The following is a 26,002-nucleotide window of genomic DNA, read 5'->3' as shown; positions in this document are numbered from 1 at the left end:
AGGCAAGGCCTGGGCAGCCGACTCAGGACCCTGACAGATTCCCTGGCGGCCCTGCCCTCAGGCACCTGAGAACCAGAAATTGCTGGGGCCACATGAAAATCTCTCCTGGTAGCAGCTAGAATTTGCCACCGTCACTCGACGGAGGAACAGGACAGCCCTGCAAACACCAACTTGGGTCTCCCCAGCCAGCAGTCTCGTCCTGGTGAGCACAGCCCCTCAATTGCCCGCTCTTGTCTCCAGCTCCAGGGACAGGGAGAGCCCCACCTCCTCTCAAGTGGAAGTTGTCTAAGGGCATGGAGCCCAAGGACCCCTGTCCGGGCTGCTGACTAGCTGGCCGGATACAGCCTGCTGAGCCTGGAGGAGATGCATCCAGCCCATCTTGGTCCTAGGAGCTGAGCAAGCTGGCCCCCACCCTCCAATTTAAGACCGGTGGGTTCGCAGCCTTGGCCAGTGGCATTCCCAGCAGGCTCTGAGTTAGAAGCAGTGCAGGCCTGTGCTGGTTGGGCAGAGATAGGGTTTGTTCAGCCCAGTCTTCCCTTTGGGTAGGAAACGGGCCCCTGGGTCAGGCTTCAGGCAGAGGAGGGTGGAGACCCTGGGACAGTCCTGGCTTAGGGTTAGGGTTAGGGTTAGGGTTAGGGTTAGGGTTAGGGTTAGGGTTAGCTTAAGAGGGTCCCACTCAGTCCCTGATTCTATCAAACCTGTGTTCCAGACCGTGCTACTCAAGACCCGGTACCCCTTTGGAGACACAGGTGGCCAGTGCCCTGGCCTGGGCTCCAAGCAAACACCCTTCCTTTTACTCAATTCCCCTTCAGCCAGCCCAGTGCATGTCTGAGCATAGCTCCTGGCCGCTGTGTTTCCTGGAAATTCTCGTCTGTCCTGAGTCCCGTCAACACCAGCAGTCAAACCACCTGGCAGCAGCCAACGGAGACTGAGCAGGCACACACATCCCAGGCCCCTGGAGACAAGCACAGACCCTCTGTCCCACCCATTCCACCTGAGGTCCCAGGCCAGGCCATCGCTGCCACCACAGCAAGTCTCGGTCTCTCCCGGTGAAGGCCATGTGGGACCTGACCAGGGCTTCAAAAAACGGCAACATCTCTACAAAGACACCCAGTGTTCTGCTGTCCAAGGGTGCCACGTCACCCACAGAGAAGCAAGGGCCTCGGAACTGAGACCCCGCCCCCCCACCGTGTCTGCTGGGTTCAGTGCGGCATCGAGGTGGGCCAACCTATCAGGGAAGCCCCTCAGCCCACAGGGCCAGCCTCTGCCTTGTCCTGTAGCTGGTCACCTGGGGACAGCCATGCTGGGCTCTGTCCACATGCACTGACCACCCCCCAGGACAGGCTGCCTCGGCGCCCGGGTTGGAGCTGCACATGCACGCGGCCTCATGCAGGCAGGCGGCATTACGGGCAGGGAGCAGCTCAGGCACCCGCCTCACTCCCTGTGCCGGGAGGCAGGGCCTCGCTGGGAGCCTCTGGCCTCATGTTTCTCCTGCCCCCTACCCCCCATTCAGGTGCTTCAGAAAATGAAGCAACTCAGGACAGCCCTCTGGGACCGCCTGCTGACATGTCCACAGGGCTTGAGCACAGACCCTCCTCCCCGAGGCTGGTCCTGCACTAATGCCCCAGAAGGAGGTGGCTGGATTGCTGGGCCCTCTTTTGGGCAGGTGGGGCTGCCCAGTCTGTGGGGTCAGGGATGGAGTGGGGTGAGTGTGCAGGAAAGGAAGGGCCCGGGCCCGGGAGAAGACTGGGGTTTTGCCTGGGCTGCAGCCCTGGGAGCACCAGGGTGAGCCCTCAGCTGCAGCCCCACCCTAAGCCCACCCTAAGCTTGCACCTCCCTCAGCAAGTGCTGGGGCTGTGGGCCCTCGAGGAGGACTTGAGGTCTGGCAGCCCTCACAGGGTCAGGCCAAGGTCCCAGGTGGGCAGGAGCTGGCTGGCAGAACCAGTGTCCCCCCTCACGGGTTTGGGACGAGGGGAGAGGGTCCTTGTAGAAAGAATCAAGAGGAGCCTGGCCGCTGTGGCTCAGTGGTTGAGCGTGGACCCAGAAACCAAGGAATCACAGGTTTGATTCCTGGTCAGGGCACGTGCCCAGGTTTCGGGCTTGATCCCCAGTAGGGGGCGCGCAGGAGGCAGCCGGTCAACGTTTCTCTCGTGAGTGTTTCTATCTCTCTCCCCCTCTCCCTTCCTCTCTCCCTGAAAATCAATAAAAACATATTTTAAAGAACAGAACAGAAACAAGAGGAGGGCTTCAAAGTCATTCTCAGGGTGGCCGAAGACCCCTCGCCTGGGACTTACAGGGCTGACATGCACGTGCCTGTGTCGAGCTCGTCTAAGACTCAGCACAGACCACCGGCCGCATGTGAGCAGCGGGGGCCAGTCGGGGGGGGGGGGGTACAGATTAGGCCGGGTGGACGAGGTGACCAGCAGATTCTCAGGGGCAGGGTCTCTGCTTCTGTGCCCTTCTCCTGAGGACCCCCAGTCAGGACTCGGACCCGCAGTAGCAGCCCCGAGTCTTCCTGTGGGTGGCCAAGGTCATCTGAACAAGGTCGGGTGGACAATGGGGTGGACAAGTGGGACAGAGCTTCAGAAGCAAAGAGCTCTGGCCAAAGGGGTCTCCCGATCCCCAGACTTAGGGGTCAGGGCTGGGGGGTTCAGTTAAATGCACATGGGGCACTGCTTAGGGACCGCCTAGCCTGTCCCTCCTTTGATGGGGGGGCCTAAGGCGGCTGGGGCTCTGCGGGAGGTGTCCACGGCGGGAGCGGGGCTCCCGGGCCTCGAGGCGGCTGCGCGCAGCCAGGGGAGCTGCATGCCGACTGCGGGACTCAGGTCCAAAGCATCTACCTTGTTCCACCAGCCCCATGGTGGTGCCGGAGGCCGCGGTGGACATTGTGGCTGGAGCGGTGGTCTGTCTGCCCACTGTTAGCACCGGGTTAGAGATGAGGGGGGGCGGACACAGACGAGGGGCGGGCGAGGTGAGGGAGAGAAGAGACAAAGGAAGCAGAAGATGATTAGAGCCCAGGCTTGGGGGTCAGTGCTCCAGAGCCCCTTTCACAGGACGGTGGACACAAGGTGCAGACCACTGACCGTCGGAAGCATCTGCTTCCCTTCTCCTTAGAGAACCCACCGGCTTCGAGGTGTGGGCAGGACGCGCCCCATCGGTCCCAGTGTGACAGGGTGCCCGCCCACAGCCCCGTCCACAGCAAAGTCACAGGAGGGAGCCGGATGCAACAAACAGGACGGACCACAGACTCCCACACACACAAGCCACAGGACAGGGTGACGCTGTCCCTGATGGGCCTGCTGAGGCCCTTGGCCTTGGGGTCCCAGACACCCCCCGCCCAGCAGCCGCACGCCCCCAGCCCTGCCCACCTCCAGTGACCCGGGCAGGTGGCCACCAGAATGTCCAGAGCTCAGCAGAGAGGCCCCAGACCCTCCTCTCACCTCCCACACACAAGACGGTGCTCAGAAGTTTCAGGACAACGACAGGCCACAGAGGTGCCGACCTACGCCTGGACAGACACACGGAGCTGGGGTGTCAGGCGGGGACACAGAGACCCACAACGAAGGGGTAGGGCGTGTGCTGGGGGGCCTCCTGGCGCCGGGCAGGTGGGTGGACCTGCAGTGTTGCCCTTGAAGGATCTCAGAGGGCAGAGGGCAAAGGGCAGGCCAACAGCAGAGGAGGGGTTCCGGGGCAGGAGGGCAGGTGGCCAGTGGTGGGTCATTCTGAGCCTTCCTGGAGAAGGCTGTTCTTACCTGAGAAATTCCGGGTGGCCAGCATGGTGGTGAGGATGGCTCCCTAGGGAGAGAGACACCGCTGAGGCCAGGGCCATCTGCTGGCCAGGAACCCCCCTCCGGGCCTCAGCCTGGGGGTATCCGGCAGGACTCACCTGCTGCCACCCGCTTCCAGAATTAAAACAGTGACACAGCCCTGTGCTGTGTTGCTCAGTGGCTAGAGCCTCGCCCAAGCACCAAAGGGTCACATGTTCAATTCCTGGTCAAGGGCATGTAACTGCATTGCAGGTTCGATCCCCGGACTGGGTCAGGTGAGTGAGGGAGGTAACCAATTGATGTTGCTCTCTCCCCGCCCCCCTCTCTAAAAACCAATGGAAAAAAATATCCTTGGGTGAGTGATGCACCCTGGGCCCAAAACTGCCCACTGACCACAGCTTAAAAAGTGCTTCAAGACTCCCAGGGGTCCTCTGAGGTCCACCTTTCCCTGACAGGCACATCCACATGTGCTCAGCCACGCTGGGCACCCCCTCTGCGTGCAGCAGCTTTCCAGGAGAGCAGGCCAGGGCCACCTCCCTCCTGTCCCCCCACCCGCCCAAGCACTAGGGCTGTGTCCTCACCACACTGGCCTGGGCAGGAAGCTTGGTGACTCACACACACCAGGAGAGCCGCGCGGAGGGCCCCGGTGTGCAGCCCAGGAGCACCTCAGGGGTGGCGTGAGAGGTGAGGAGGGGCCAGCTATGCACCTGGGGGCCAGGCCCTCGTCTGGGCACCTTGGCGTTGTTACCATGGAGGCACTGAGTCCACCTGACACGTGTGGTCTGCTGACAGGCAGACTGTCTTGAGGGGCCGGGACCCTCAGAGCCTCCCGATCCCAGTGTGGGGCCCTCGAGGGGACAGGTGCCTTCACGGGTGCTTGGCCAGGACGGCGCCCAGTCTCACCTTGAGCTTCCTTCGGGCATTGAACTTTTTCAGGCACTCCACCGTCTCCTGCCTGTGCATCATGGAGGCCACCGTGGAGCGTTGCTGTGGGGAAAGGGTCAGGGAGAGGCTCAGGGCAGCAGAGAGCCCGTCGGGTCCAAGGGCAGGACCCCAGGGTCAACCCGCCCAGGGTGGCCCAACGCTGAGGCCACTTACGCAGACCCACGGATGCTTCAGCGCCTCATGCGCAGTGATGCGCTTGGCAGGGTTGATGGTCAGCATCTGGTTGATGAGGTTTTTGGCTTCGGGTGTGACTGTGTCCCACTCAGGGGACGGGAACTGGAAGAGGAAACAGTGCTCGGGGGTCTGAGGCCCCCCAGGCAGGAGCCGGCGCCTCGGAGGGCGGGAGGGCGGGCACTCACGTCATAGGCGCCAGCCTTGATCTGCTGGTACAGCTTGTGCTGGTCTTCATCCCAGAAGGGGGGGTAGCCCACCAGCAGGATGTACAGGATCACCCCTGGGAGGGAGGCAGGGGCTCACGTCGCTGCCCACGCCCAGCCCCACCCCGTACCAGCACCCCACGGAGACTAGTGCCAGCAGGTGGGCACCACCAGGAGGTGTCAAGTGTGTGGCCGGCAGGGGTCAGATGCCCAGCTCAACAACTATGGAACCCTCAGTTCCACTAAGATGGGGTTCCTGCCTTAAGCCAGGGAGCCCTAGGAAGGCACCGGGGTCCTGAGCTCCCCTAACCGGAGGAGCCAGTATCAGCGAGTATCATTATCTGGAGACCCTCACATTGGCAGAACATGATCCACAGCCTGTCACCTCTGCCCCACCCTCACCCTGCTTCACAGGGTGGTCTGCACAGTCCCCGCCCCCAGCACCTGTGGCTGCTGAATGCAGGGGGCATGGGGTGGCAAGCTCAGCAACAGCCAGGGTCACAGGTCTAGTCGGGATGGGAGGGGTTCCTGGCTGGGGCAGCCCCAGGGGAGCCTCGTATGTTCTCTCCACCGCCGCCCCACCTGCCCCGTTCTGGCCTTACCGCATGCCCAGATATCCACTGGCTTGCCGTAGGCTTCCTTGCGCAGGACCTCTGGAGACAGGTAGCCCGGCGTGCCAGCGAACCCTAGTGAGAGGGGATGGGTGGTGTGAGGGCTTGGGGGCAGCTGACCCCTCTCCCTGCCCCTTCCACCAGCCAGGGTGCTCACCAAACCATGCCTGCTGGTCCCCCTGCACCTCGATAGCCAGGCCAAAGTCTGCGAGCTTCACTGCGGCCCCCTTGCACTTGCTGGCCAGGAGCAGGTTCTCTGGCTGCAGAGGCCGTGTGGTTTACGCCCAGGGATCCCAGAGGGGGACAAAACAGAGGTGGCATCAGTCTGCAGGTAGGGACACAGGTCTGACCCTGCCATGTGGGTGTCTCTAGGCACTGCTGACACTTCTGGGCCCCTCGGCCTGCACCCCACAGCCCAGCCCCTGGGCACAGGGACAGCAGCCTGGCATAGAAAAGCTGGCTCCCAAAGTGCGAGGGGACCCTTCAGACCCTATGAGCCCTGGTGGCCCATTTGCAGGAGGCTTCCCTCCCCACCCATGTCCGGCTGCCTGCTGGGGGCTAAGGCACTGCAAGGAGGAATGACCAAGGGCCCTGAAGCCCAGGCAGTGCAGGACGTCCGCCCGCCACACCCACGGTTCATCATTCAGTGCTCAGAGCTCTCAGCTGCTGGACCCTCGTTCCTGACTGCCAGGGTCCCTTCCTACAGGCAAGCCCCTGGGACCACACTGCCACTTGGGGACTAAAAACAGGGGTTCTGTGGAAAGTAGCTCCACAGGCTGATCTGACCATATATCCCCAACTGGGCAGGTCATGGCAGTGGTCAGGACCCAGGCCTCTAACTTCTTTAGTAAAAGGCTTGTCTTTGCCTTGAGCAAGCCCTGTCCGTTGTTTCTGTGCATCTAGGATAACAAGTGGAGCCACCCTCAGGAGAGAAAATAATCTTGTCACCAGTCCTGTAACCCAGTCCCCGCCTTGCCCTCTCCCCCCTCCACGGAACCTTCCCCCGGTCTCCTCTTCATTCTGAAAGAAGGGGTGGGAAGGCTGTTCTCAGGAGCACCTGAGATCGGCCCCCGGCAATGTCCTTGGTTTGGCTCAAATAAACTCCTATAAATTCATTACAAGTTTGGACATTCTTATGTCAACACACTTTAGTGCCACCAAGAAAGGCCAGCATGCCCGACCAGTGTGGCTCAATGGTTGAGCATCGACCCAGGAACCAAGAGGTCACCAATTTGATTCCGAGTCAGGGGCACATGCCAGGGTTGCGGGCTCGATCCCCAGTAGGGGGCGTGAAGGAGGCAGCCGATTGATGTTTCTCTCCCTTCCTCTCTCTCTAAAAATCAATAAAAACTTTTTAAAAAAAGGAAAAAAAAAGAAAGACCAACGCCACAACCAAACTTTGTGGATCCCAACCTCCTGGGCACCACGTCAAGATGTCTGAAACAGGGCAGGACTGCAGCTGGGGCTGGACCTGAATCTACGGATCACACAGTGCCCCCTCCAGGAAGAGCACGCCCTCCCCTGCAGCCCCAAATGGTGACAACCTCTCCACAGGCCCCACACTCTTGCCTCAGTCAGAGCAAACCCACCACAGTGCTGTTCCTGGGGGCTCAGGACAGGGTCCCCTCTGGAGCTGGGACAGGCTACTTCCCCACACCCAGCAGGAGATCCTGCCCAACTTTTCCCTTTTTTCGGCAAGGACTCGGTGTGTCCCCAGGTCACTCGTGGCCTGGGTGAGAGCCTGTCTCCATCTCTCTGCCTTGGCCTCCAAGCCAGCTATGAATAGTGGGGTCCATGCACAAGGTGGGGACCGCTGCCCACTCCCCCATGGCCTCTCCTCTCAGCGGCCCCCAGGTGAGGCCCATTCAGACAAGACACAGTGCAGAGGGTGGGGCAGGCACATGAAGCAGACAGGTGAAAGGACAAGCACAGGGACCATCGGGACAGGCACAGAGAGCAGGGACACCTGACGAGCACAGGAGAGGGTCTGTCCCGAGCATCCCACAAAGATCAACTCACATACACACACACCTCAACGCCCAAGGAAGGTGTGACCCATTCAGTGCCAGCACCAGGGAAAGTTTGTCTCAACCACCAGTGAGTCTCTCAGCAGGAATGACAGCCCAGGGGTCTCCCACCCCAGACAAGAAACTGGCCCAACAGCCTAGAGAACACTGGAGTCAAAGAAAGGAGGGGGAGGAGGGGGGAGGAAGGGAAGCTGCTCTCCGTCCTAAGGCCCTCCCACCATCCTGTGCCCTGGGGGTGATACACCTTTTGAAAGATCTGTAGGCACTTTGCCCAGGGCTGCTGAGCTAAGGGCCACAGAGACTTTGGGAAAAGGCTGGACGTTTGCCCAGCTGGCGTGGCTCAGTGGCTGAGCATCAACCCAGGAACCAGGAGGTCACAGTTCGATTCCTGGTCAGGGCACATGTCAAGGGTGAGGGCTCGATCCCCAGTTGGGGGCGTGCAGGAGGCAGCTGACCAATGACTCATCATTGCTGTTTCTCTCTCTCCCTCTCCCTTCCTTTCTCTGAAATTAATAAAAACATATATTTTTTTAAAAGGCTAGACATTTGCAGAGACCCTGGAAGCTGGCCTCTCACCCTCTGCTCCTTCAGCATCAGCCTCACCTGCACGCACATCACCTGTGTCCCACTTGCCAGGTCTGCATCTCAACTGGAGCCCAGAAAGTGAGACCCTGAGGGGACATGTGCTCATAGTCTGAATTTTAACAACTGTCCCCGCTCAGTCCTGGAGCCTGGATGTGTTGTGAAGGCCATGTGCAGACACCTCCATGCACACACACACATGCACACTCGTGCACACACGCATACACCTCCATGTGCGCATGCACCAATGTCCGGTGCTCACGGTGCCCCCTCAGGCCTCCTTTCACAGGACATGCAGGTACAGACCACAAAGCCCTGGCACAGAGCAAGGCAAGAGGGACTCACCTTGAGGTCCCTGTGAACGACCCCCATCTGGTGGCAGTGGAGAACCGCCTCCAGGATCTGCTGGATGCAGTGACTGTGGCAGACAGCACGTGCATTAGTGCGGTGGCCCGTGTAGATGCAGGAGCGGGGGCTGTGGGACTGGGGGGGGTGAGGTCCCAGCCTGGCGGGGCCACGGGAGGCAGGGAATCAAGGCGCTGTCTCCCTGCCACATGGGAGCAGAGACGCTGTCCAGGAGGGGCCTCTGGGGTGCCTCCCTCACCCCAGGTCAGCTCAGGCCTGGCCAGGCCCCTATGCCAAACCCCACCCCCACCCCGCTCTCCCCTTTGCCAGGCCCATCTAGCGACACTCTGAGGAAACATCCCGGCTGCCCAGGGCCCCTCCCCAGGCTCATGCTAGCCAATCCTGACTCTGAGCTGGGCCCTCTGAGAGGAAGGCCAGGGTGGGGCCCACACCCTGCAAGCCAGTCCAGGAGGAACCCAGGCAGGAAAAGGGCAGAGGGGGAAAGGGAAAGGGCAGAGGAGGGAGGGCAGGCGGCACCCAGGTGTGGGCAGTGCTGATGCTGCAGCCCCCAGTCACTCATGGGCCAGAGCAGGGGCCACTTCATCCCAATAAACTGGAACCCCCCCGCCCCCACCATTGCCACCCCTGCACTGGACAGCTCAGCTCTATAGCAGCCTGGGGCTCCATTGCTCTCCTGGGAGGGGCAGCCAGACACTGCCCCGGGCCCAAGCCAGGGGCTCCCTTCCAGGTCAGGGAGCAGTCCCCACCTTTCCGGGCACGACTGGCCCAAGGGAGAGTTCTGGGCTGCTCTGGGCACCACCAACACCTGTGCTTCACAGTGCTCTGCACGTCTGAGCCGATGTCCCCACCCTGCACACAGGAGACCCTGTGGCTGAGCCTGCCTCCCCCAAGTGTCCAGTTTTCAGCAGCCCCCAGAGCCAGACACAGGCCCCTTGGGGTCCCCGACCACCCTGTGGCTTTGCCAGCTATGGGAGACGGGAGGGCCATAGGCCACCTGAAGCCCACTGCCCGGGGTCTCCCTCACAGCCCCTCTGAATGGGGTGAAGGGGGGATGGAAAGATTCCCCCAGGACCCTTCCTGCCCCTGCTGGACCCTGTGCAGTGACCGAGGGTCAGAGGAGGGGTGGGCTTTGTTTTCCTAACAACCAACAAGGCACAGGATAGGGACCAGCCCTCTCTTCACACAGCTGTGGCCACATCTAGATACCATCGGTCACCGCACAGAGCAGTAAACCTGAGCCCCTGCCCATGGTGGAACCCAGATCCCAGAACCCCAGAGATAGCATTTGCTGAAACTGTGGGTCAGGCGAAGCTGGGGTTAACCTCGTGGAAGACAGTCCCCCACAGCCCTGGGCTGGAACCATAGCCGTCCCCCCACCTCGGCCCTGGCTCTCCCTCCCTACTCCCGTCCCTCCCACACACCCTCATCTGCCCAGCGCAGTCCTGTCCCGTGTCCCCAGCCCACACTCAGCAGCACCCCCACCCCCACTGCCCTGTTACTGCAGACACCCCAAGGGCTGACCCAGCTTGAAAGCTGGTCTAGGGTGGGCAGAGCTCAGCCGTGAGATCTGAGCAGCTCTCGAGGGCAGCACAGGCTGCTGGGAGGAGGCCAAGGCCGGGCAAAGCCCCTAGTACTTGCCAAGGAGGTTTTGGCCGCTGATCCAGGGCTCAGGGCAGGAGACACGGGCTTTTGCAGCCCCCAGGGGCCCTCACAGACCCAGCGCCCACTAGGGGAGCGCCTGCTGGGACTCTGCGGGCACCACCCCACACTGGGCCTGCAGGACTCCTGGTGCACCAGCCTGGTCCTGTACTGATGCCCGACCGGGCCCGGCCCCAGGGTCAGCGGTGGTTTGTGCGCCTGGCCGTGAGCCCTGCTGCCTGTAGGGCCCTTTTCCCCGTGACCAGAGTCCTACGCAGCCCTGGCTACCGTTCCTGTGCCTCTAGCCACTCTCCACACCCTGCAGTGACCTTTCCAACTGCAAATGCTGGTCTCAGCTCTGGGCAACAGGCCTGTGTCTTCACCCCAAGGCCCTGCCTTCCAGATGCCCTCCGGAGTCTCCATGTCAGGTGTCCTCGAAGAACCCACGCTGCCCCCCCGGCAGTCATGGGGGACTCGATCCCGTGTGGGTGTCCGGGCAGCATCCACCTCCACTGATTGTGGCCGCGGTACCTGCAGGGACGCTCCCTTCTCTCCTCTCACCTGCGACCTCAGCTTATGCCTGGCAGGCCCCACGGGCCCCTCTGCCACAGCACCTCTTGTGAGGTCGACGCGGACGGGTGGGCTTCGCCCCTGCCCGCTGCCAAGTGCCCTCCTGGGGACACAGAGCTCCTGCCAAGCGGGCACTGGGTCTGCGCCTCTCCGGAGCACCACAGGACTGGGCGGCGCAGGACGTGTCGGGGCCACCCTGATGGCCGCGGTGTAGGAAGCACACAGACTTCCCCTGGCTTCGCTCCCCAAGCTTACGAAGAACTGGGCAAGCAAACCAGGCTCCCCAACAGAACACGGTGGGCTATCCTGCCCACAAGACAGCGCTGACCCTTCTCTGGCTGGCTCTTCCCAGGGTCTCCCCAACGTGGGAGTCACCTCTGCAGCCTGCAGGTGTGCAGGGCGCCCACCTGCCTGGAAAGCAGCCTATTCCGGCAGCCCCGAATCTGGGGACCCCTGGGGACTGCTCCTGGGACCCTCCTCACCTTGCTCTCACCCTAGTGTCCGAGCTGAGACTACGGCCGGAGGACGTGAGGCCGCCTGGCCACAGCCAGCCACGAGGTCTGGCTGCCTTCTTCCTCTGGTTTATTCACACGCACCTGCTTCCTCATGGGGCTGTCTGCCACATTCTGAACAATCTAGAGTCACTTTCGTGTTCAGAACCGTTCCCAAGGAGCACCCTAGGTGCCAGCTGGCCTGGACATGTTCTCAGGGCTCTGGGCTCCTTCCCTCCTCCGCACTCCCACGGCCCGTCGCCATCTCTCTCGAGCCATATTGCTTTTCAGGGTTTTTAAAACTGGGTTGTAAATATTCTGAACTTTGCTTTTCCAGGTGTGATGAAAGACCCCTCGGTTTCCCTGCCAACTCTGAAATGAAGAATTGGTTTCCTCTTCAAAGGGCTCGCCAGCCTCCTGGGTTGGAAAACAGTTCAGCAAAGCCGCTGCCACCTGGCTGCTTCTCCTCCAGGGACCCACACTTGGGGCCCACACGAGGTGACGCATCTGCTGCTGGGCTTGGAGCAGCAGGCCCTGGAGGGTCACTGGTGAGGGAAGGGCCCCGGCCCTGGGCCTGGCTAGGGCTCCTGCCTCAGCACAACCCTGAGTCCTTTCTCTGGGGTTCCCAGGGGATACGCAGCCCTCCTGGGATGGGATTCTCCCCACAATGCCCGTGGTGACCCCCCAGACTCCCTCCTGACCCAGGCAAAGCACCAACACAATGGTCGTACACAGGCCTCCAACACAGTGGAGGATCCAGGACCCCCGGGAGAAGAGACACCGAGGGTGTTCCCTGTGGGGACAGCTAGAGGAGTGTCCTTCCTCCTCACTCCTCACGGTCTGGCTGTGACAGGAAACGAGGCATCGTGGGAGGGGCCCCAGCACAGAGCCCCCCTCCTCTGGGCCAGTTCCAACGGGCCCCAAAAGTCAGTGGAGCCCTATCACTAGAGAGGGCAGAATACAGAGAGGAGGGGTCCCCAGGAGTGAAAGGGTAAAGCCCGGGAAGGAGGGACAGGTGAGCAAGGGAGGAGCTCTGAGGCCAAGGGGTCTGGAGGCGTGAGGTGTGACTGGACTGTGAGGCGTGACTGGAATGTGGGTCAGGCATGGTTGGAGCACTGTGGGGCGTGGCAGGAGAGGGATGTATTTGGGACGTGGTAGGGGGTGTGGTCACAGTGGGTGTGGTGTGGGCATGGTTGGAAATGTAGTGTGGCCAGGGTGTGGGCGGGCACAGGGCTCTAGAGGAAGGCCCTATGAGCAGCTGGCTGGATTGTCCGGGGGCTCCAGGCTGAGTCCCCTCCCCGACCTTGCACTGCTGCCCCAGAGAGCGCCAGGCCCAGTGGTGCCCAGAGCTGGGGCTGGATGGTCCAGGTAAGCAGCCTTCCCACATCCAGGTGGCACCCCTCCTCCTCCGAGAGTTCAGTCTAGCTGCTGACCCGGGGCCATGAAACCCCTCCTGGGGGTGGCCCATGGGACCTACTTCTCCCACCCTGGCCCGGCCTGCACCTGTCGCCCAGGAGCCCTGAGCTCCAGGACATGTGAGGACGGCCTGGGTCCTGGAGTCCCGACCTCCCAGCAGGCAGGCACTCACACTGGACAGGCCCATAGGAGTGCGGTGGAGCAGAAGGAGGGGCTGTGCCCCACTCCCTGCTTTCCTAGTAAGTAGGAAATAAAACATGTTTTCTCTCTCGAAAGGGACAGGCCACTCACCGGCTGTTTGCAAAATGCAAGTCCTTCCTTGAGGAGCCTCAGAAAATCAGCCAGTGCCCCTCCACCTGCGCTGGTCTGGCTTCCCCTCCCCAGCCCAGGCCTCCCCCAGCGGCCCAGCTCTGGGAGGCACCAGCACCCCTTCAAACCTCCTCACAGGGACTCAGACCGCCACCAACAGGCAAGGTAGGTGCAGAACCAAGTCACAAAAAGCTACTTTAAAAAATAACATTCACTTTCCTTGATTAGAAAAGTAATACATATTCATTAAAGAAAAGTTTTAAAATAGACAAAGAAGACTAAAAAATGGAAAAGCATCCATAATTCCACCTAAAGAGGGCCACTGGCAGCCTTCTTTCTTTTTTTAAAGGCACGTCTCCTTGCACCAGGAGGGCAAGGTAGGGAGTGGCTGCCCTCAGCTGTCTCCAAGCTTAGACACACTGTCAGGAGTGGCATTCCTGTCATGGATCAGGGTGGCATCTGGCCCACAAGCACGGGCTGAGTGAGGGGCGGGCAGGGCGGGACAGGGTGAGGGCTCTACACCCACCTGGCATCCGCCTCGCTGTAGTACTCTCTCGCCACAATGTCCTCAAATAGCTCCCCACCAGTGACCCTGCAGGAAAGCACACAGGAGTCAAGACTCTGGAGACCCGTCACCCCGTTCCCTCCATTATTGTCTCTACCATCTCCTCCCCCTCTGCCCCAGCACCTCTGCCCCACAGACACTGTCACCTAGGACTGGTGGCTTACTGAGCACTCATTCAAAGACGGTGCATTTAGCATTTTGTCCTTGCACCCCCTCCATGACAGGGGTGCTCAGCTCAGAGAACTGAGTGTTGATTGTCTCAGTGACCTGCCCGAAGAGTGGGCAGCTCAGGCGTTTGATCCAGGCCTCTGCCGTGGTGCTCCGGCCTTGAAATTCTAACTACAGGCCTGAGAAGGTCCGAATCCCCTCCTCAAACACCCCAGGGCCAGAGATGTGCCCCCTGCCCCACACACAGAGCAGAGGGTCTGGCCTCCTTTATGGGCAGGGTCTCAAGGTGCCCAAAGTCCCACCTCCAGGAGGAGAGTGGGGTCTCTGTCCACAGACGCTCTAGTTGTGTGTCAGTCCCTACGGTCAGGATGGGCCGCCTGGGTAGGAGCCACTGCCTAGAGGGCCTCTGGGAAGCCAGAAAGGGTCCAGGCTGTTCAGGGTCCCCTAGGCTGGGAAACATGGGTGTGGAAGAAAAGGTGCAGAAAGCAGAGTCCAGGGAGGGACACGTGCACAGGGAAGCAGGGAGGAGCCACCCTGGGTCTACCCAGCCCCTCACTCAAACCCACCAGTTCTGCACCTGCAGGGAAACTCCGCCTAGAGCTTTCCCACCCTGAGGTGGTCCACAGCCTCCCTCTTGTGTCCTCACTCTGTCTTGCACTGCACCCTCCTCAGCTGCCCATGGGCTCTGGGCTCTGCATATGAACTTCAGTTCCCATTAATTTCTAAGGAGGCCTCAGTAGGGTCTGAACCACCACAGCCTCGGGGGCCACAGAGGTCGGAGGAGAGGATGCCTCCTCAGCCCCCAGAAACACCAGCCAATTTCCTCTCGCTGGCCCCCCTCAGAGCCTCTCCCCATGCCTGCCTGCCTTGTGGGCCAAAAGGAACAAGAATCTCATGGGCACACACATATACACATGCACACTTGTGCACGCACTTACACAGTGCACGCATTCACATGTACAAGCGTGCACACACACACCATCCCCTCCCCTTGACTACTCCTGAGTCATACACCCACCTGTCAGCCACCAGAGTCTCTGGACAAGGCCACCTCCAGCTCGGTGGCCTCTACATTTCCTGGGAAGGGGGACAGCGAGCCTGCCACCTCTGAGGGGCCATGGGACAGAGTTTCAGGGTACAGCCTTGGCCTGGCAGCCCTGGACACCTGACTGGTGACTCTAAGCGGTGTCTTGTGGGACATGAGTACTGAGAGGTGGCCAAACCCTCACAGGGATAGCCCTAGCCTCTCTCGACTGAGGAACCTGAGTGGGCTGAGGACTTCTCAGGCCTCCATGCCCTATGGCCCGAGGCAGCTGTCCTTTAAGGGAGAGAGCGCCCTCCATGCCTTGTCACCATGGCAACAGCACCCAGTGGGGCTTTCCTGGCCCTGAGGCAGCCTGGAGGCCACCCAGGGCTGCCCAAATCCTATGGCCCCTGCCTGAGCCATGTCCCAAGCACCCTGTGTCCCCAGTGGCAGTGACTCACAGACAGCTAAATATAGCCCTGCTCAGGGGAGCTGTCAGGGAGCAGGGGGTGAGATCACCACTTCTAATTCCAGCAGGAAGTGAGAGGTGGCAGAGGCCCAGATGCCTTCTCACTCAGTCCCCACACATGTACAAACACACATGTATACACACTCCACAAACCACACGACACATGTACACACCATACAAATCACAGACATACATGTACATGACCCACAAACCACACGTATGCATACTACACTCCACAAACTACACAACACAGACGTGTATGCACCACACTGGTCATGTCAGCACACACATGCACATGTATACACACACAAACCACACGTGCACACACTCCACAAACTGCACAACACACATGTACACACCCCACACATCACACACGCACATACATGTACACACCCCACAGATCACACATGCACCCAGGTACACGCACATACACAGATATACCCTCTCAAATCACACGTGCACACGTTCATGCAGTCACTCACCTATGCTGACATCCACACGTGCACACTCATCAACATACACAAATGCACACATGCAACCATAGCCACACACATGCATTCTCACACACGCATGTGCATGCTCGTGCCAGCCAGGTGCCCCAGTTCAGCTGTGGGGAGGACACCAGGGGAGAGAAGGGACGTAAGGCCAAGAACCTTTGCCTCGGGGGCCTCCCCTCTCTCCCCCTCATGTTCTGTCTGGAAGAGAGGGCCCAGCGCAGTGGCCCCAGCCTGCGGGACCGAGTAGCTGGCTGCTAAGCAGCCAGGGAGGAGCGGGCGGCTAGGCCAGGTGGCTGGGGCTGTCCACCAGGGGCTGCGAAGGTCTTGGGTCCCACTCCAGGCCCGAAGCTGAGCACTTACAGATCGAAGACCAGGTAGTGGAACCCTTCCTCGGAGATGCTGTCGTGCAGACGCACTGTGGGGACAGAAGAGACGTGAGGGCTGGGGCTGCCTCTGTGCAGGGGGAGCCCGCCCCTCCAGGGCCTGGGGCTCCTACGGTGCGGGCGGCCAGCAAAGCTAGCGGGAGACTGTGGGCCCTGGGGGCCAGTGGCCCAGGGGAGTGTTTATGGGGCATCCGGGTGTCCCCATGACGACGGGCTCACACACCAGGCCCCAGAAAGGAGCCGTGGAGGAGCTTTGGGGAGAGAAGCACAGTGGGCTGAGGGTCAGGGATCTCAGACAGAGACCACCCACCAAATGGGGCATCACTTCCAAAGGTTCAGACCCTGGGCTCAGATTCCAGACCCTGGGGGTCAGTAGATGGCCCTGTGACCAAGCACTCCCCCCCCACGGCTTAACCACATTTCTTCTATCCCTAAGCCCAGAACCATGACCACCTAGTCCTGTGACAATGGTGAGTGAGTGACAGCAAGGTGGGCTCCAGCACAGGAAGGCAGCCTCTCCCTGAGCAGGAGGTGCACACCCGAAACAGCAACCATTTCTGGGAATGGCTCATTCTGGACACGGCCCCCATGTGGCTGCAGTGGCCCCACGTGACCAAAGCCCTGGTCTGGTAGTGGCAAGGATGCCCAGGCCAGCGGCTCCCAAACCCGCTACCCTAAGAGGTGGAGACGTTTCCGGCTGGAGGGTAGGGCTTCAACGCAGAAGAGAAAAGCAGTCTCTGGAGTCTGGAAGGGACTGGCTGCCAACCACTGGGAGGGAGGTGGGACCCTGCTCTGCCCCCACAGGTGCCTCACCTATGTTGGAGTGCTTCAGAAGGCGACAGATTCGAGCCTCTCTCTCCAGCTTCTGGTGATCTGGGGACAGAAAGGGACATGGTGTCACCTCGTGTCCCAGCAGCCAGTCACTCCCCAGGCCTGCAGCCACCCAGACCACCATGTGCTGGACCAGCTGCCATCTCTGAAGGTGGCTATCTGTGACATGGGCCTTGGGCAGGACCTGACCCCCCTCCACACACACACACATTCACAACCAGAGGCCTGAGCCTGGTGGGTGTGTTTATGCAGCACTGGCAGGAGAAGGACTGGAGGTGACCGGGGTCCTAGCCCTGTGCCCACACCCCGATGCAGGACCTCCATTCCAGAGGCTGCCCCGCAAGGACCCAGCAACTTACCAGCCAGAAAGTATAGATCTCACACAGAGGTGTCAGGAGAATTTAAAAGCTGATGGAAATTGTAATAGCAAAAAACTAAAAAAACACTTCCACTGACCAGAGAACACAGAAATAAATGTGGCTGCATCACACAACAGGACATGCCCGTCCACGCGTGTGCATCACCCCAACCCCAATGCAAGGCTGAGTGAGAAAAGCCACTCACAAAGAAAAAGCCAAATCGTGCTGTGTTCACACACACACTACTGCACACACGCATACAAAACACACATGCACACATGCCGCTGGGCGCACACACACGTGCACACTCACATACCACTGTGCACACATGTGCAGGAACAGGCTGGATCAGGACACGCGTACGTACTTGCAAACACACATGTCTTTCCTGAGTGGGGAAGTCACACCTGCAGACAGGAGTTGCTCGGGAAAGGAGGGGACACCTGGGGCATCAGCTGTCTCTCCCCCCTCCCAGGACAGGCACTCAAGCCTCCTGGAAATGCTAATAGCCCCTGCACAGCTCACCTGGCCGCCATCTGTCCCTGGCACCGGGAGGCTCCCTCACCTCCACACCCCACGCAGCAGACACTGGAAGCAGCCCAGCACCCCCACCAGGATGGACACACAGGCGGCAATGCCACAGAACACAGCCTGAGTACTGTTTTTCCAACACTAAACACAACTGTGGGGTCTGGGGACCTGCGCCCGGCACCAGCTTCAGGGTACCTGTCCTGACACCGCCTGCCCCTCCCCTGAAGGTGCACTGGGAGGAAGGGCTAGGGTGCAGGGTGGTAGGCTCACAGGGTGCTTTTTTCTTTCACAGTTTTTTTTAAACTTACTATTCTGAACATTTTTTAAACTGAGAGAAGAGCCGCAAGGTCACGGAGTTCTCATGGACAGCACTTTTGTGTCTCTCTCCTTCCACACACACGTGCACACACATTTGCACACACGCACATGGTCCCCAGCCTTCCCCAGGTGTGTATTTTGTAAGAACAAGGACATTCTCAGTGCAGTTACCCCACATAGTAAACCCAATGGGGATATGACACTTGAATCCCACCTACAGTCCACATTCCAATTTTGTCAACTGTTCCAACAGTCAGTGTCATCACTGATTTCCCCCCATCGTGTGGATGGGGTGGAGCTAGGCTGAGGTCAGGGAGAGCCGGGAAGGTAAGGGGGAGGTTCTCTTTGGAACATTGCCTGATTTCAGTCATAAATAAAAACCAGGAGCGAAATGCATGTGGGAGCCCATCTCTGAGAAGTAAATGACCTAAAGGCCTGTGTTATTACTAAAGCCTGTTGCTGAGGGTGGGGCCCCATCCAGAAGGTCTCCACCTGCTCCTTGTGTTTGGGGACATAACTTATTTGTGTGGGGCCAAGAAGAGGCACCCAGATGCCCTGCCCAGGCACCCGTGTCCACCCCACCACAGCAGGTCACTGGCCCTCCCGGCCACTACCTGTCTGCGTCAGGCACACGGTACCTGGCCAGGGCTCGGTGGCTCAGGACGCCATCACCGCACCTGCGTACAAGACATCACCACGGTAACAGCGCTTCAGGCTGGGTGGCAGGATTATGAGTAATTTTATTTATTCTTTATATGTCTCCCCAACTTTGACAATGATCTTGTGCTACTTTTATAATTAGGCAACATGTTTGTTGTTTTGTAAAAATAGTTTGACCTTCACCCTGGCCAGTGCGGCTCAGTGGTTCAAGCGTCGGCAGGAGCACCAAAAGGTCTCCGGTTCGATTCCCGGTCAAGGGCACGTACCTGGGTTGCAGGCTCGAGCCCCAGCCCTGGTCAGGGTGCCTTCGGAAGGCAACCAATGGATGTGTCTCTCTGGCATCTGTGTTTCTCTCGCCCTCCCTCTCTCCCTCCCTCCCTCCCTCCCTCTCTGAAAATCAATGGAAAAATATCCTCAGGTGAGAGTTAAAAACAAGGAGGAAAAGTGAGAACTGCTGAGGGTGTCGGGAGATGGGGAGGACAGCATGGCCCTGCAGCGGGCACAGTCACAGTAGGGAAACTGAGGCACGAAGCAGCGCTCAGAGTCCTCCAGGGCTGGTGGCCTCCTTCATGGTCCCCAGTGACAGCCCCCCTGTGTCCTGACATCCCCCACCGTCCTGGCTCCCACCTGCCCCCTGGCTGTGGGGCTGGGGGAGAAAAGCCAGGGGAAGGTGGGCAGGAGGGACGTGGGTGGATGCCTGGCCTCTCGCCAGCCATCAGCAGCAGCAGCACTGTCACTGGCAAGAGGACATCTGAGAAGGGCTGGGCTGGGCGGAAGGATGGGAGGGGGCTGCCAACCTCTCCCCCAGGCTCTGCCGGGAACACGTGAGGCCAAGTACCGGGTGTGAAATCCTACATGGGAAGGCCACACTGCCCGGCACCAGGGCTCTCTCTCCACCCAGGGCATCTGCTGGACACCATGGACCCTGGGGCCAGGCGGAGAGGCCGTGCTCACTGGGAGACCCCTGCCTCTGCCAGCATGAGGGTTCTCCCCTCTGCCTCAGCTCCCAGCCTGCCAGGGGAGGGCAGGGACAGCAGAGGGCTCTGCTGGGGCCCTGGCTGGGACACGGAGTCTGGGACATGTCGGGGCGCCAGCTGAGGTCATGGGCCCCCTTGGCTCTGGCCCAGGATGCCACACACAGAGCCCCGGGGGAGGAGGCCCATGCTGATGCTGACCACCTTGGGGCTGAGGGGGGCGAGCTCCCAGGTCCTGCCCAGTGTCCAGCTGCTGGCCCTGCAGGGCTGGGCCTGCTCTCCCCAGGTGAACCCGCTGCAGACCTCAGCCACCGCCTGCAGCTGGGGCAGCCGACCACCCGTGCGCAGGTCTCGGGTGGCCCTGGGGACACCGGACTCGGGCCCTGAGGGAGCCGAGCCTCCTGCGAGTGTTTCCAACGGGTGAAGGGTGTGGCCCTCGCCCACCGCCTGCGGTGGCCCCTGTCCTGCCAGCCCCGCCGTTTTGGCTGCTCCCCGCCCGAGCCCGCGTGCTAAGCGCTGTGGGGGCAGCTCGTTGACTCACCCCCCGAAGGCCCCCGGCCCCCGGGCTGAGCGCGGGACCCCAGGCCGCTGGGCCAGACCCTGGGGGGCCGCCCTGGACCCTCACGCCCGCCCCGGGGCCCCCAGCCCCCCCCCCTCCGGCCCGCGGTCCAGCCCTGGGGCGTTAGGAGGAGGAGGGGCGGGGGGGGCAGGGGGGAGGGGGCGCGGGGAGGGGACGCAGGGGGAGGGGACGCGGGGGGAGGGGGAGGGGACGCGGGGGAGGGGACGCGGGGGGAGGGGACGCGGGGGGAGGGGGAGGGGACGCGGGGGAGGGGGAGGGGCGCGGGGGAGGGGACGCGGGGGGCAGAGGGAGGGGGCGCGGGGGGACGCGGGGGAGGGGACGCGGGGGAGGGGACGCGGGGGAGGGGACGCGGGGGGAGGGGGGAGGGGACGCGGGGGGAGGGGGGAGGGGACGCGGGGGAGGGGACGCGGGGGAGGGGACGCGGGGGAGGGGAGGGGCGCCCGCCGCGCATGCTCAGCCGCCCCGCAATGCGGCGCCTCCGCCTCGCTTAACCCAGTTCGCGGGATTCGCGGCGCCGCCGCCCCGCGTGGGGTCGTCTTCGTGGGTCGCGCGATGGGAAGCCGCGGGGGGGGCGGCGGGAGAGCCGGGCGGGCGGGCGGGCGGGGCGGGCTCGGCGCCCCCGCACCAGGAAGCCCCGCCCATCGCGCCCCCCAGGGCGCCCCAACAGGCCCTGGGAGAGGGTGGCCCCAGGCGACCAAAAGGGGGGCGGGGCTGAGCTGGGCGCTCGCCTGGAGTGAGAGGAGGCGCCCAGGGCTCACCCCGGAGGTTGGAGTTTCCCGGGGGGCTCGCCCCGCTGGGAGGCCACCCGCACCGGTGAGCCCCGCACCGGTGAGCCCCCCTCCCCGCCGGATGCGCCCACACCCCGGCTCTGCGTTGCGGCTGTGGGCTCCTGAGTGGCTGCTGCTGGGGGCTCCTTTCCTTGGCTCTGCGCCTCCGAGAGGCCAGGGGTCACCGAGGAGCGCGGGGGGCAGTGCTGCTGAAGGGCCGGGTCCCCTGCCCCAGCTGGGCCGCCCCTGGCCGCGGGTCACCCCTGGGCGCCTGCCCCCAGCACTCAGACCCGGCTCACCGCCGCGGGGTGCCCTCAGGCAGCAGGATCGCCCCAAATAGCTGCACAGAGCCAACAACGAGCTGCGGGGGGCAGCAGGAACCAGAAACGTTTAGAAAACCCATGTCCCCAATGATCTCCTCGCCCCCAGTCAATTAATTTTCCTCTAACTGCCTTTGTGAACAGGGGTTTAATAATCTCTAATTATTCAGCACATTCGCAGGCTCTGAACGTCTCACAGTCCTCTATTAAGTATTAAATTTTACAAATCTAACTCTCACAGCCCCTGGCGCAAGCTGGGGGCCATGGGCAGTGTCATGGCGAGCGCTGCCGGTTGTGGGGCAGGCAGTTCTCTGTGTCCCCTCGACGTCCCCCCGCCTCCCAGGACACAGCTGGAGCAGGCCACTCTGCAGTGACTCCCTGGGCTGGGAACTGGTCCGGCCCATGCCGCAGAGGCAGCCATGCTGGGAGCCCCAGCTTAGGATACTTTCTCCCCTGGGAGCAAGTCGGACCCTGTGGGACACAGTGCAGGCCGCAGGTGGCCACCAGGCCTCGGAGGAGCAGCAAGCCCTCCCCTCCTGCCTCCTGCCCACTCTCAGGCTCCTGAACTTGGGCCTTCCAGGTGCCCAGGTGTCCAGTGACCAGGGGCCTCCCTTGCAGGAAACCCTTTTCCAGGTCCCCCTCCACCCAGCACCTGCCCAGCCTCACCCCTAGGAGACTGACTGACTCAAGCTTGGACTGCACACCCGTGCGTCCAAATGCATCCACTCATTCAAAGCACCTGCCAGGCCTGGGCGGGGGGTGGGAGACACAGCACTAAGCCAGACAGATGAAGCACCTTCCCCGCAGGGCCTGCTGGTCTGATGGGAGATAGCCATAAAATAAAACAGGTGCTGGGGTCCCAGAGTCCCACTGGAGGCTTGGAGACACCCCTTTGAGGAAATACCATCAACAGTTCAGGTACAAAGTTTGGGAAAAGCATGTCCAAAGAGTACACCCTGGAGAGGAAAGAGCTGGAGGCAAAGGCCCTGGGGTGTGAAGAGCTGGAAGAGGCCAAGTGCCTGGGAGAGAGGGGAAGGGCAGGGCCATTGTGTCAGGCCAGCGGAGAACGTCAGGTGTTTTCTAGTTGGCTCCTAAGGGCTTTAAGAAAAGGTGGCAGGTCACAGGGGAGGTACACAAGTAACTGACTGCATTTACCCCTCAAGGAGCAAGAATCAGTGGAGAAATGCCTGCAGGGTCTGGGGTTTCCAAGCTGAGTGAGAGCACCCAGGGCCGCTTCCTGGAAGAGGGGCCCAGAGGACTGGCCAGGACCTGGGAGCCAGGTGGAGAGGGGAGGTCTCAGGCAGCACCTCCCTTCTCTTTCCCCCACACTATGCTCCTTTAGTAGACACCAGCTTTATCCCTATGTTACCTCCAGGGAAACTGAGGTATAGGGTGGCTAAGTAACGTGGCCAGGTCCATGCACAGCAGAGTCTCGGCTGTGTGGAGACGAGACAGTTACTGGCCGACCCTCAGCACGGGGTGAGAGTCGGGGTCCTGAGACCCTCTCCTCACCCCTCCCACTGTTCCCTCAGCTAGGAAAGTCCCTGTGATGGGGGGGGGTGTTGTTTCTGGAAACCTTTTCTGTTAGATAAACATGTGAAATGACAGGCAGTCTGGGCTCTGCTGTAAAATACAGGCAGGGAAGGGGTGGGGATGCCAGGGATGGAACAAAACTGGCCCAGAGCTGATAACTTTTGAAGACGGGGCTCATTCTATCATTTTCTCAATATTCAGAGACATTTGGAATTTTCCCTAGTAAGGAATTAAGCAGGAAAACAAAACACCCTCAACCTCAGCAGGGCCGAACAGGCAGAGGCCCCGGGTGCTGGCTGACACCCCTGCCCCCCTCCCAACCCAGGCTTCGCCCAACAAGGAAACTAAGGCCGGGAGCAGGGCACTGGGGGGGCGGGGGGACAGGACTCAGGCAACAGCAGGCTGTGGGTGAGGCAGGGCAGAAGAATGGTGGCCACATCTGGAAGCCCAGACTCCCCTGCTCTGACCCTCCGACTGGAAGAACACATTGACCATATAAACTGGGAATGTGGGGTTACTTTAGAGGAGCTATGTGATTTTGCAGAAATGGATCCAGGTGTTTTTGGCTAGAATCTCACAAACTCCTATTCATCCTTCAAGACCCACCTCATGTCCTCCCTGTGGTCCCACTGGAAAGTGGGGTTGTGGTACCCATTCAGATGCGTTTGTTCCTCACAGTGTCTACATGGATGAGCAAGAGGCTCCCTCATTAGTCTAGGGGACCTGTGATACGGGCTCTCGCCTGGGGCTAGGGGCAAGCCTATGGAATGAGACTGGGGTTGGAGGACCCGTGGGACCCCCCCACAGCACTGAGATGGGGACCCTGCACACCCATCCTGGGGATCCTGCCCTCCCTGCCAGCCCTCCATCTGTACGCCCATGTCACCTGCTCAGGGCAGCACCTCCGCCACGCATGCCCCTGTCACAGCCACTCACCCCCATGTTCCGCCATGTCCCCACACATGGACACTGTCCAGCCCCACGAGGGCCATCACTCAGCAAGGGCTCAGGAGGTGCGGGCAGGTGAGGCCAGTTACCCAGGGCTGGCCCCGGCTGGCACCATGCTCAACCCTGCGGGCCCACTGAGTGCCCATGTGCAAGGACCAGAAGAGGCTGGTGAGGATCCGCAGCTCTCATGGCCCCTCAGCATTGCCCAGCACCCAAGTCCTTCACCCACAATTCACAGCAGGTGGCGTCAGAGGCCCGGCCACCAGGTCTCTGCCCCTCCTCACCCCCAAACCCTGGTGAAGGTGTGATCCCACAACTGAGGGTGGGGTCCCCGTCCCTCCTGCCCATTTAGGTCCCACGGCAGCCAGGACCCCACTTGCTCTGGCGCCCTGTGCCCAGCCCACAGCCCACCCTACCTCTGGCCGACAGCTTCTTGGTGTTGATGATCTTGGCTGCATACTCGTGGCCGGTGCAGAGCTTGACACAGCGTCGGACCACAGAGAACGCCCCCCTGGGAGTCAAATGGGGACAGGGACAGGGGCAGAGAGACAGAGACACAGAGAGAGAGCTAATTAATCTCCCCATGGACGCCCAGCACCCCACCATGAGGCCGGGCCTTGGGTACAGATCTGAAAAAGGAAAGGGCCCCCTCCCCAAACAGCTCCCACCCTCTACTCTGTGCCAGCCCAGTGGCCCTTCTCTGGCAGCTGACACAGCGCAGCCAGCCCCGGGTCCTTGTGCACCCCCTGGTGCTCTGTGCCAAGTCCGCAAGACCAAGTGAGGCTCAGCAAGTGCTCCCGTGGATGGAGGTAGGTGCAGCCACACAGGACTCACCAAGGAGGAACATCAGGTCATTAAGCTGCAAAGCCGGAGAAGCGGCCCTCCACCCTCTGCTGCCCCCCACCTGCACTGCCCCCCACCTGCACTGCCCCGTTTCCCACAGCAGAGGCCGCGAGTCCCACATTACAGGCCCACAGGTCAGTGCTTCTGAGGGAGCAGCAGGAGGGGGAGCCCCTGAGGGCCAAGAGAAGGAAAGATGTGCAGGAAAGTGGGGTACGGCTGCAAAACCCACAGACACTGACCCTGGAGAGGAGGTGGGTTGCAGGAGGTGCAGGGTCCAGAGCCCAGACAGCTGGCAGACTGGGGCCCATCAGAAGGTCCTCCCCAGTACTCGACTTGTCACCACGGTCGGTTTAATTTTATTTCAGATCATTTCTAAGAACATTAGACCCATCACACGTGAGGCAGGGCTGGAGTAGGACATGTCTCGGGGAGGGTCCTAGTCCAGACAGGAGGCAGCCGGGGCTGTTCTGGCTCTGCCCTCCCTCCCCAGGACCCAGCAGGCACCGGCCCCCGTGGGATAGACTCCCCGCCACCCACACAGCCTGGCACCCACATGTGCCAAAGCCCAGGGCTCCAGGTGATAGAAAAGCTACGTGCTAAACAGGGAACACTTTTTGTTATAGTCCTTTTTGAGACAAAACTTCATTAAAATGTACTGGTCACTTCCTGGAAAAAAATAAATATTACAGTAAATCGAATTGACCGTTTTCTTAATGACCCAGGTCATTGTGAGCAACAGCTGTGCTTCACGCTGCATCTCCTCTATTTCCAAGTCAGTGAGTAACAGGCGGCAGCTGCTCGGGGGCCAGGGGTGGACCACACTATTCACCTGCGTCCTTGGACCTGGCTCCTATCCTGCTCCACTGCATCCCGGCGGCACCAAGCTGCACCCTCTGAGCCTCAGCTTCCCCGTCTCAGGGGCAGGCAGGGCCCCTGCCCTCTGCCCAGACAGCTTTGGTCTCACCCTCACCACCCTTGCCCGCGGCGGGTCCATGCACCCCTTCCCCTCAGGAGAGCTGAGAGGATCACATTTACGAGCCTGAGCTGCCACATGTGACACTCAGGCCCCCAAAGGGCGGGGACTCCCACACACGGCTCCACAGGCCTCCCTGGAGGGTCAGGGCTTCCTGGGC

At 61.0% G+C, this 26,002-nt stretch overlaps 1 protein-coding gene across 11 annotated transcripts in view; it reads right to left on the bottom strand.

Annotated features, from left to right (window-relative positions):
* CAMK2B (calcium/calmodulin dependent protein kinase II beta) overlaps positions 1-26,002 on the bottom strand; it is a 52,842-nt gene that overhangs the window by 13,833 nt on the left and 13,007 nt on the right. For 5 of the 11 annotated variants that reach the window (XM_081147945.1, XM_081147938.1, XM_081147941.1 and 2 more), the window contains exons 2-13: positions 24,443-24,537; positions 17,019-17,078; positions 16,183-16,237; positions 13,626-13,691; positions 8,655-8,727; positions 5,858-5,960; positions 5,692-5,775; positions 5,072-5,166; positions 4,866-4,988; positions 4,671-4,754; positions 3,753-3,795; positions 2,841-2,915 (exon numbers count right to left, since the gene is read on the bottom strand). In XM_081147945.1, the coding sequence (XP_081004071.1) occupies positions 2,841-2,915; positions 3,753-3,795; positions 4,671-4,754; positions 4,866-4,988; positions 5,072-5,166; positions 5,692-5,775; positions 5,858-5,960; positions 8,655-8,727; positions 13,626-13,691; positions 16,183-16,237; positions 17,019-17,078; positions 24,443-24,537 (956 nt within the window). The remainder of the gene's footprint in view (positions 1-2,840; positions 2,916-3,752; positions 3,796-4,670; positions 4,755-4,865; positions 4,989-5,071; positions 5,167-5,691; positions 5,776-5,857; positions 5,961-8,654; positions 8,728-13,625; positions 13,692-16,182; positions 16,238-17,018; positions 17,079-24,442; positions 24,538-26,002) is intronic. The other 6 variants (XM_081147939.1, XM_081147942.1, XM_081147948.1 and 3 more) reach the window with 2 other exon arrangements.

Source organism: Miniopterus schreibersii (genome assembly GCF_964146895.1).
Source record: "Miniopterus schreibersii genome assembly, chromosome: 9".
Classification (NCBI taxonomy): domain Eukaryota; kingdom Metazoa; phylum Chordata; class Mammalia; order Chiroptera; family Miniopteridae; genus Miniopterus; species Miniopterus schreibersii.
Note: the sequence above shows the minus strand (reverse complement) of the source record. Positions and strands in the feature narration are given on the sequence as shown.